General features: G+C 34.6%; 1 protein-coding gene across 1 annotated transcript; it reads right to left on the reverse strand.

The window, feature by feature from the left end:
• Positions 1 to 3,694: 3,694 nt before the first annotated feature.
• Positions 3,695 to 11,319, reverse strand: SMU2 (RED family protein). Its single transcript, XM_028214185.2, has 11 exons — positions 11,019 to 11,319; positions 10,653 to 10,793; positions 10,478 to 10,527; positions 9,471 to 9,585; positions 9,125 to 9,173; positions 8,832 to 8,921; positions 6,319 to 6,387; positions 6,112 to 6,235; positions 4,995 to 5,353; positions 4,400 to 4,783; positions 3,695 to 4,140 (listed from the first exon to the last, which is right to left on the reverse strand). The coding sequence occupies exons 1-11, from the start codon at positions 11,063 to 11,065 to the stop codon at positions 3,856 to 3,858; spliced, it is 1,713 nt and encodes a 570-aa protein (XP_028069986.1). The 5' UTR covers positions 11,066 to 11,319; the 3' UTR covers positions 3,695 to 3,855.
• Positions 11,320 to 11,858: the final 539 nt, after the last annotated feature.

Below are 11,858 nucleotides of genomic sequence, written 5' to 3' on the forward strand. Positions count from 1 at the left end.
TAGAAGTCATATGACTCTAAAGTATCATTTTTAATGATTTTTGGGGCTTCAAAACATGAGCATCAAAACTTGGTTGCAAAACTCTATCTATACTTAAAATAGGTCTAAGGGTCGACACCAAGATGGCAAGGGTTGACACTAGAATGAAGCTCAGAATGCAAAAGTGTTCTAGCTGGAAGGGTCGACACCAAGATAGCAAAGGTCGATACCAAATTTCAGAATGTAATTCAACAACAAGGGTCAACACCAAGAACTACAAGGGTCGAAACTAAATTTTAGAATGCAAATTCAGCAGCAAAGGTTGACACCAAGAAGCACAAGAGTCGACACTAAATTTCAGAATGCATTTCAACAGTAGGGGTCGACACCAAGAAGCACAAGGGTCGACACTAAATTTCAGAAAGCATTTCAGCAGCAAGGGTTGACACCAAGAATGATAAGGGTCGATACCAGAGACATTTGAGACTCAACGCAGAGAAGAGAGAGAAGCAAAGGGTCAACACCCAATTTGCAGGGGTTGACACCTGTAAATCTGGGTTTAAAAAAATTCCACCTGTCAAATCAGATCCAGATTGTTGCAGACCTTTTCTCAGCCATTTTTTCAAACTTATGTACAGAATATGTCATCTCTTTTAACCCCTGAACAGATCTTCTGATACCATATCCTCACCAAGAAGTTGACTTATGAGGTTGAGCATTAAATAAAAGGTTTGTGCATTTAATGATATCTTCTCTTTCCAAGACCTACATACAGTCTGTCTCCTTTACATTCTGATCAAACACAGCTGGAAGATATGTTCCTTGATTTGCTCCAACGGCTAGGAGATTCAAGCTCTCTCCAACAGCTAGAAGCCATTAATGCTATAAAGATACAGCTCTTTTTGTTCATTCAACACAGTTCTTCAATATAACAAGCCTAGAGCATTCAAGAGCAATCAAGAGCTTTTAATATACTCCATTTTGTACTTTCATTTTCATATCTGAGTGACTCTTAAATTACTTGAGAGCTTACATTTTCATATCCATCTTTTGTGAGAGAACATTTGTAAAAGAGGAAAGTTATGCCTCTTATTCTTATTCCTTATTTTCTGAGTGACACACTTGTAAAGTGAGGCATTTAGTTGGGAAGATCTCAACAGGTTGAAGTAAGTCCTTGTAAAAATCCACAAGCTAAGTAGAGCTTGGTGGTGCATCTATTTATAGTGAAGAAATTCTCAAGAAGGTGTTTTGAGGAGTGGACGTAGGCCGGTGAGCCAAACCACTATAAATCCTTGTGTCAAGTTATTCTTTCCTTTCCTTTTATTTTCTGTCCATTCATTTATTGTCATCTTCCAATAAATACTTAATCTGTGCAACTTCATTTTTGGACCAAATTTTTAATTACCCAATTCACCCCCCATCTTGGGTTGCCTTCCTAAATAACAGGGTCAATAATTATTATTTAAGGTTTTTGGTATTTGTAATATGATTAATGAGTGTGGTTAATAATAATGTCATAACTAGTGTTGGTACACTAGTTAAAGCATCTCCAACGGTTCACTATTTTTTTTTATCAAATCTGAGTAAAAAAAGGACTAGTTCCTTAATCTGATACCAGTAACTCCAACAGGTGCACTGTAGCTTTCATTAAAACATAATGGATGTCCGGGGGGACGGCCGGTCGACCGGACATGAAAAATGAATTTTTTTCCCCCCCTGTTTCCCCAATTTGTCGCTTGAAACCACTGTCTTTTGGGATTATAAAACCCCAACTTAAATTCCACAAACATGATGGTAAGGTTAATGATTGACCCAAAGAACACAGCGTAACTACAATATTTTGCAAACCGAGGTCAAGGAACAAAGACATTGGAATAATTGACTGCAATTTGATAAACAAAAATACAAAATTTATGAACAACTTGAAAGAATTGAAGAAAGATAAACGCACCTAATGCAAAGAAGAAGGTGAAGATGGCAGAGAACATATTTCCAATAATCGTAGAAACCGCAAATCCGAAGAAGTCTCTAACCTTTTTCACCAAATTCCCAAACGAAAATGAAAGAGATGTAGAGGACGAGGAAGGCAGAGAATGAGATGGGTATCCATAAACCTCTATCAATTACAAATCAAACAAATGGGTCGCGGGTTTGATTCAAAGATGAGTGTAGTTCAAGCAAACCCAGGAAGATTTATGCGTGTGTATGTGAATATTCACATACCACACATGTACACATATGATTATATATATATATATATATATATAAGAAAAAAAGGAAGAAAAGGTAGAAGAAGAGGTTAGAGAGACTTGTTGTGTGAAAAGGAATTGGAGAACAACCATTGCTGCTGCTGATCATTTTCTGTGTAATCTGGACGACTAGGGAGACAACTAGCCGGACGATTGGTGGCCCTACACCCAACGGTCACACACAGTGATCTAGTGAAAGCTAGGCTAGCTCCTCAGTTTGGTGCAAGATTTGGGTTATTCTCAATTTGATATCGTTTTGTTGAAATCATTGGAGAGCTAAAAACAGTACTTTTTCACCAAATTTAAATTTGGTGATGAATCTGAGCAAACGCTTGAGATGGTCTTAGTACACTAATTGATGCATGTAGCACCACCGAAATGTAAATTAAATATAATTATATTTCACACATCTTTTACACTTTTACCCTTTCCCTTTTTAAAATCCTATCTAAATCCATACTCCAAATAAATAAATAAATAAATGATTGGCAGTAAAGTTGTGATTGAGCGTTTAATAAATTAAAAATATACACATATCATATCACATCATTTTGAATTAAATTGTGTGAGTTTTTTAAAAGTCTCAAACATTTTCCCATCAGATTATGATAGAAAAATAATTACAAATATAAAAAATATTTACATTAAATTAGATAACTAAATTCTAAACAATAATGGTCTCCAAGCTCAGCAACCACCGCAAAGGATACAAAATTCTTTCTCCAGCCTGGACGGTATCCAGTTTAAATCTGGGATAATTCGGTCCAGCTCAACCCATTGGGCCCATGTTTGGGCCTCTTTTCGATAATATGAATCGTTCAGATTTTAGAGTTTGTCGAGTACATTATTCCTGTAAAAAATTACATCAATCGGATAACAAGTACTATGTATTCAGTTCACTTTTGTCTTTAAAAAAAAAGACAATTAGAAAATTAACGGTTCATAAAAAAATAATCCGAATACATAATATCCTTTATCCGATCGACGTAATTTTTAATAAGAATAATGTACCCAACAAACCCTAAAATATGAACAATCCTGATTATCGAATAGGGACTCAAAAATAGACCCAATAGACCGGATTGGACCCTCCAGTCCAGATGGTGGACCTGAGAGAAGCCACTGCCAAAAATTAAACCCATAGCCTCTCACAAAGTGAATGCTACACAACTACTTTGTTAAAGGCACTAGCTGGCTTTTGTACATGTCATGGCATATAGTTTATTAGTAATTCTATTTCAACACTACACAAAATATCAATACACACTATTATGTCGTTCGGATATAAATATAAGCTTTCAAACAAAAATTAAATGTCCGAATAGTTACTGTGTTCCTAAATTTATATCCGAACATTCAATTTTTGTTCAGAAATTTATATCCAAACAACACAAATGATGAAGAAATCCTTCCACAGAAATAGCAACACATTGCCCTTCAAGTTCCTGTGCCTTGGACATCTAAAATTTTCCAAAAGGCCTTCACATTCCTAAAGTTAACAGTAACTCACTGGGGAAAATGAAAGACATGTTTTGTTTGTGCATCGAGATTTTAACACACCACCAAATTTCAAATACAAAATAAATAGTTTGATACAAATAAAAGTGTCATGCCAAAATTCCAAGCTTCATAGTCGAAGCTTTTTCCCAGGATGTGATTCATCATCATAGGACCCACCATCATCATTCATCTCTCCTCTCTCCTTCTCCATCTTCTTTCTGGTGAGTAACTTGTTAATCTTGTGCAGCTCATTAGTAAGCTTCTGGTCTTTATTTTGTTTTCGCGTCTTTCGACCATCTTGCATCTTCACACCAAATTGGAACGCAGCCTTTGGCATTGCTTCCTTCTGCTCATTGTATTTTGCCCATTCCTCTTCAGTCTCAAAGTCCCACCGATGAAGACGACCCTTTGCCTGTAAAGAGTATTTCATTTCCATTAGCACCAAATATTTTACTTCAACCATATCAATGACCTCTGTGCAATGACCATTTCAATGATTTTCATAAAAGTTGAAAACAAAATGTTATTGTCCCATGCAGCACGACCAAATATTTAAGTCGTTGGAAGCGACTACTTTTTTCTTTTTTTTAAAAGAAAAAACAAAGTAAATATATTGACAAAAGCATCAATATATATAGCTAATATTTATTTAAGATAAACAGATCACCTACCCGTCCACCCATATCCATTTTTGATAAATCATCTTCATCGTCGCTGTCCACAATCTCACGATTGTACTCTTGATAACCAGGATAGCATTCAGAATAACTCTCAGAAATGAAATTGGGATCCTTCTCCCTGGAATCTTTCTCTCTCAGTTGCTGAAGCCTCTGATCATCGCGCTTGAAGACTGACCCTAAACCTCGATCCTTCTCTTCTTGAGTCATGAAGCGTGGATCCAGCTGAATGTCTAAACCTGCTTGCACATCATAAGTCTCAATGTTCTGCTGGAGGTATTGCTCAGAATAAGCCAGTTGCTCGGCATATTGATACTCCTGCCATTCTCCCTGATAATCACCAGCTAAGGCCGCTCCTGGCATGGAATCATATCCATTCTGAACAACAAAAAATAAAAAGTCAAAAATAGGAAAGTTAAAAGAAAAAATAAGACAAATTAGTAGGGGTAGCTCATGTAGGACTTGAGTAGCTTTTATTATTTCTTCAGCTTTTTGAATTCTAAACTGTGCCATGCAGTTCAAGGAGACAAGCAGTTGTTGCCTTCAAAAGCAATATTATATTCAGAAAGACCGCTTAAAATCAACTCACCATTTGTTGCCAATCAAGGGAAGGCTCAGTGGGTGGGACTGGACCATAAGCAGGTTCGTTGAAAAAGGAATTTCTTTCCTTATTTCGAGGAGATTCTTCCATGTCTTCTGAAATAGGGCTTTGGCTCATATCTTTACTGGGAATAGCATAATCAACGCCATCCCCCACAAAAATGTCGTCATCTTCAGCTCTGGAAACTTCAGGGCCTTGGTTCTCTTTTGAATCAGGATGTCCCTGCTTCGGAGGTGGGGGAGGTGGAGGTAGGTTTTCTCTGTAAGTTCTATTCTTTAAAATTTCACCATCAGGCTTTGACACCCTCTCATCTTCAACATATTCATTGCCAATAATTGCTATCCTTCCTGTTGATTTGACAATGTGTTACATGCAGATGGAAATTACAGAGGTCAAGAAAAAAGAAAAAGTAATGCTAAAAACACTAACTAGTGTACCAACAAACATATCAACTAAGACACAAGACATACATGTGCGATCCACCACTTGACCTAGGACTCACTTAACATTGTGTCTAGTTGGTACATTAGTTACGTTTGCCGGTACATTAGTTAGTGTTTTTAACATTATTGGAGGGGGGGAAAAAGGATACTGCATTCATTACAAAACAGAATCAAATAACCACCACACAGAAATGCACATATACAGAAAACAAAATAAGACAGCAAGTGTGGAAATCCGAAAAAGTAGAAACCTCTCACCCTCCCTAGGAAATTGAAACTAACCAATCTGATACCAAATGGCTGACACCATAGCATTATAATCCATGCATGCATTGCATGAATGGTCACATGAATTCTCTAGAAACTTACCCCTGATAAGAATTAATTAAATCACTGCAGAATTTCCTTTCTGAGAAGAATTTTGAATACATACCAGTTTGTTAAGAGCAATTATATTCATGCTAATCAGGGTGGCTATGTTCCCATTTACCCATTAGACCAGAGTTAACGTTTTCATCATGTTCTAAAGCACAGATGTGCTGAATATGCTCTGAAAAGTCTCATGGATTTGGAATTAAATAGTTACTTGGAATATCATGCAAAAATACAAACCAAAGTGACAGTGGCCAACAAGTTTTTTTTCAAAAAACAGTATAGCATACCTTTCACTTCTCTTTCTTTCTTCTTTTTCTTGAGAACCTTCCCAGATGATCCAAGGCGAAGATATGACATAATTTTAGCAATTCGATCTAGCACAGAACCGTCAACACTGACAGTAACCATTTCCTGCAATATACGTAAAGATGAAAATTAAATAACTGGAATAACACCTAAGAAAATTTGCAATAAAGAGGAAATAAAATACAAACCTCTGGGACCGGGCAGTCAGCTTTGCTTCTATGCAGAGTGGTTGGAATATCATGGGAAAATCCACCCTCCTACCATACATGAAAGATAATTTAGATTGAAAATTTTGCTCAAAAAGGTGTGTTTGCTGTTTCAGAGTCCGGCACTTTTTCCCCAATAGTGTAGATGCACAAAATCATAGTCATAAATAAATAAATAAAATGAAAAATCATAGCAACTACCAGATAGTACTGAGCAAATTTGATATGCATATAGCATAACACCTTCATCTTATAGATTACTGGCTTTCTGAAAAACCAAATCATCTATACTAGCCCCAGGCTCAACCTCATGAGTCACAACTGACACCTACCAGCCTAAAGTCCAAACTGTATGATAATTAGAGTACAGTCCATAACTCATGAATATGATGGTAAGACTTGGGAGTTATAACTTCTAGGTCTCAAGTTCAACTCTTGGTGAAGCCAAGGCTCTTGTTTTTCGTCCAGTGATGAGGAGTGGTGCATCTCATTAACCCCAAGTTTGGGTGTCCAATCTAACTAGGCTTCTAATCTCGCATTTTCACTATTTTTAAGGAAAATCCTAATGACCGTAGTTTAGTCTTCAAATCTTGCATTTTTGCTATTTTTTAAGGAAAATCCCAGTGACCACCCATAGGACTGTCATTAGTCTTGATAGATGTGCAAAAAAAAGTACATTAAAATGTGTGAAAAGCATAGAGAAATATGTGAAAGGACTTTGGGATGTGTAAAAAATAGCTTGAAATTCTAACTTTTTGACAGCCCATTGGGTTGTCATTAGCGTGACGTGACACATTTTTTAAAATTTTGTTTTGGCTATAAGTTTAATACTTTATTTAGAAATTTTTATTTTACATGCTGTTTGTTTTGGCATGTTTCTAAGTATCCAAATTTGAACATAACTAAATATTTCTATTTTTGGTAATTTTATGTTTTTCTTCATTAATTTCATAATTAGCAAAGAATTAGCCTAATTTGTTGTTTTCTGTTTGAATATGGATTTCTTTTATTATAAATAAAGTTGTAAGTCTTAGGGCTATTAAGTATCTTGGATTATTATGAAATATAAGAGAAAGAATTTCTTTATTTTGTGTGAAACATATTTTGGGTATTCTAAGAATCAAAAGAATAATAGATGAATTTCAACTTAATCTTGTTGCGTGAATTGTGCTTCTACATGTTCCCTGCATTACCATCACTGTATGATAATTAGAATGAGGGTCACAAAACTGAATCCATAACAAAGAAAATGATTGTTGATTGTAAATTTTGCAATGTATTAAAAAACAAGTATATCCATGAGTGAACATTGATTAGGTATAATCTGAAACAATGTGCTCATTGAACCTGTGGACAAACCATTCCGGAAGTTTTTGGGGGCCTTCAACTTCTGCTCCAGCCTAAGGCACTTTAAATGCATGTCCATGTTGGCATAGTATTACTAGAGAGTTACCAATCCCACAATCACCCAAAGAAATTCAAGTTTATTTTGCTATACCATCTATAACAATTGCAAAGGCATATTGGCTCACAACTAGCTAATTGAGGATGCAAGAGTTTCATGCACAATGCATGCCAGTGCATAACAGGGGTGCCAATCTATCTAACGATTAGCTCCAAAGTTAATTAAAACAAATGAAACACGCATTTAACTTTTAAGCTTTGAACCATACCCAGGGTGTCCACATTAAACTAAGACCTAATAAATGTAGTTATAGAGATTTTAAACAGAATGGGCCTCGTTAGGCAAGTGGCTTTTTTAACTAAAAAGTCAAAAAGTTACTAAAAAAACAAAAAAGCCAATAACCTATACCAAAAAGTCAAAAATTCCATTTTCTCGCTATTTTTTGCACATCTTTTCGTAAAAAATAAAAAAGTCATCCCAAATATACTATTTTTTTTTACATCATATTTTAGTCAAAAAGTCAAAAAGTTAATCTAAAAACATGTTCCCAAACCAGGCCTGAATAAGGGTTAGATTGTCCAAATGTACCCCAAAATTTTTGACTTCCCTACCCATACTTGATAATAATTACAAACTACACCAAGAACAATAAAAAGAAGCACATGGCCTAAAGACCACATGGCCTCTACAAAATACAAACAACTAAACACTTTTATGGACCTACATTCAGCTCAGTCAGGCCAAAAAATGGTTCAGTTCTTATGATTCTGACAATGTACCCACCCAAAAATGTCTACTCGGTTTTATTGGGAAGTGGTGTAACATGACCAAATCAATGTCAATGTGACAAAAGCACAAAACATCTGTTTTCCTGCTCAAAGCTGTACAGCTACAGACAATTCAAACAATTATTGAAACAGAATAATAGCCTGATTTGTTGATCCAAAAAAGAATAATTACCTGATTTCATCTCCAGCTTAATTAATTTCACATTTTCTAAAAGGGCTCAGATTAGTAACGATCAATATTGAAATGGGCTACACAGAAGAAAACTATTAACTATAAGACCATAGGAAGGTAAATACCCTACCATGTTGAAAATAAAAGCCATGCGACCTGGGAGAAACATCTCATTTGACTTTATCACAGTTTGAGGCTTCACTATCGATTGATACACAGACTGCAACAGAAAAATAAGAATAATCACCACAACACCTTTTTCTTGTTATTAAAAAAAAATTACGTATAGGCATATGTACCCCTGTGTGTGTAGCCTCAAAATAGCCAAAACTACTTGATTTGACAGGTTCTTGAAGGCAACATTAAAATAGAATTTTGCTTATAAAAAAAAGAAAAAAAAGACATTCCTAAGAAGTCAATTACCTTGGCAGTTGCTGTGCGAAATGACAATGGTTGGTCTTCCATGGTTGGTCTGTCATTAAGTTGAGAGAGAGAGAGAGTCAATAAAATTTATTTATTATTCTTTTCCCAACAAGTGTATTCACCTGAAAGCAATACCTTGTTATTTAAAGCTATTTCAACTACCAGTTTGAAAAACTATTTAACATTAAAAAGTACTTCACAAAATTCTTAAAACAAATCTACTAGATATCTGCAAGAAACAACTATTTCTAACAAAGTTTTTAAACAAAAACAAACAAAATATGAAAAAGAAAAAAGAAAAGCAAATAAATACATCTTACAAGCATAAAACTATTAACTCAAATACCTAGACTTTCCATCAGCATCATCTTCAGCATCAGGTTTCTTGTCAATCTCACTCCTAACTTTGTGAAGCAAAGCATAATCCAAGCCCTTAACCAAATGGGTGTGTTCCACATCACCTAAATTACATTGATTAAGCCAAAAAAGAAAAAGAAAAAAGATTTAAAAGAGAAAAAAGGCAGCTAAAAACAAATCTCAGTCACATATCAGCATATCAAATGATATAAATAATAGAAGAATAAAAATTGATTTGGCATCCCACGGTTTCAGTGAACAGACTTTGAGGGTTGAACCTTACATTAACAGGACCCTTAGGAATCGACCAAGCAGGAAATAGTACACTAAAACAATAGAGTTAGTTAAACAGACTACCACGGCTAGGTATTTTGATAGGTGCAAGCAGGTTGTTCCTTTACGTTGTGTTTGTATCATGGATTTGAGTAAGGATTTGAAAAGGAAAAGGAAAAAAGTAGGTGAACTGTGAATAAAATATAACTACATTTCAATTTTCACCTACCCTTTCCAAATCCCTACAAACAGAGCATTAGAGTAAGTAGTTGCAGGCTTGTTTTTGCATGAGTTGGTCACGAGACCATTTTATTTCCCTTGCTTTGGCCATCTGATATGTAAAGGACTGGAAGGCAATAAATGGCAAATATTTCTAAGCAAATATTTTAGATTGTGGATAAAAACATTGTTACTAAATTGGTCTTTCCTTTTTCTGTGCTTTAACCCTTCTTAGGGGATCACAAACATGCTGAAGCAATAAGGAACTCACAGCCCAACAAACATTTTAGGATTATCAATTGAAAGAACGAAGACTGAGTACTTTTACATAAAATTCAGCTTTTCCTGCCTTTTACCTCTCTTTTGCACACACGCGCACACATCAAAACAAAAAAAATCTAATTTTTAATATGAAAATAAACAAGTGTAAATATGGTAACATTCACTTCAAAGAAACAAAGCAATGATAGTTTTTCTCCCAAAAAAATGGTTATGAGAACACACCTCCAAGATACTTGCTCTTCTCAATGGATAGCTTGTGGGCATCAGCAGCACTACAAATATTAACACAAGAGTGATTAGGATATGCAGTTAATTATATCTAACATTCAACCCAAAAAACAACAAAAAAAAGAAAAAAAGAAAAAAAGGAGCAATTAATTAGGAATGGGTGTGTTACCGGAGATCCACAGTCCCAGGAGGAGCCACAGCATGGAAAGAGCCCAAGTCAGTAGCTTCATAATCTGGGTTCTGATCTTCTCTACGTTCCTTTGCTCTGTCTCTATATTTCGGTAATTCCGGTTCTTCTACCTTTTCCTCTCTGCACAACACACCATATACCATATTAATTTCCAATTACTCTCTCTCTCTCTCTCTCTCTCTCTCTCTCGTTTTTCACAGCAATTCACCAATCAATTTCATCAAAATTTGAACAAAAACACCATTTAAAACCCTCAAATCTCAAAAAACGAAATTCAGGACTTACAAAGAACCAATTCAAGCCAAAATAAATACTAGTAGTTAAAGAGAAACAAAAAGGACATACTTGCGACGAATAACCTTCTCTTTGTAATTTCTCTTTGTCGACGACATTGGAGTAAATTAGATTGGAAAGTCTCAAACTATTTGATTTGATAAACAACAGATTGATTTTGCCTTCAAAACAACTGCGTTTAGGGCTTTTCGGCAAGGTCTCTCGGGGACGATGACGAAAGTGACGTAACTCTCTCCGCGATTGGGATCGATTACAAAGTTTTTTCTTATCGGGAAAATTACAAATTCCCCCCTCAAATTGTCACGCTTGTTATTTTGGCCTATGAACTATCAATATTAATAATTAATTCCCCAAAACTATTAAATTATTTCATTTTGTTCCAAATTATTAATGCCTTTGTACATTTTTATGGTAAACTACACCCTGTCAGTTCAAACCAGGAAATTCTATTTGTACGTGATGCAAACTCTACATATTATAAATGTGTTCAGATATAAATTTTTAATTAAATATTAAATGTTTAGATTTAAAATTATGAACAAACATAAATTGTTACATTTTCTTTAATTATTTATATTTGAATAATTGTTTTATGTTTATAAATTTATATCTAAATATTTAATTTTTGTTCAAAATTTTATACGTTAACACCATTGTTGTTGTGTACTGAGAGTTTATATAGTGTGTAAATAGAATTTCGCTTCAAGCTATCCTAAAAAAATTATAAATATGCCTCTCGAGATTTGTTTAAAATATAATTTTTTTCCTATAGTTTGAAAAATTATAAATATTTTCCAATCAGAATTTTTTAGTTTTTTATTTAACAGAATTAATTTTTTTAAAAAAATTTCTAACTATTCTCCTACACAATGATAAAATTACTTGAATTAT

Source organism: Camellia sinensis, chromosome 4 (assembly GCF_055761805.1).
Source record: "Camellia sinensis isolate YWXY chromosome 4, ASM5576180v1, whole genome shotgun sequence".
NCBI classification, from domain to species: Eukaryota; Viridiplantae; Streptophyta; class Magnoliopsida; order Ericales; family Theaceae; genus Camellia; species Camellia sinensis.

Bases quoted from the DNA above. Each gene is read 5' to 3' on its own strand.
- SMU2 (XM_028214185.2), bottom strand. From the start codon at position 11,065: ATGTCGTCGACAAAGAGAAATTACAAAGAGAAGGTTATTCGTCGCAA. The intron at 10,794-11,018 runs GTATGTCCTTTT...TGTGTTGTGCAG, and splicing joins GAGAAGGTTATTCGTCGCAA to AGAGGAAAAGGTAGAAGAAC. The intron at 10,528-10,652 runs GTAACACACCCA...TAATATTTGTAG, and splicing joins CCTGGGACTGTGGATCTCCG to TGCTGCTGATGCCCACAAGC.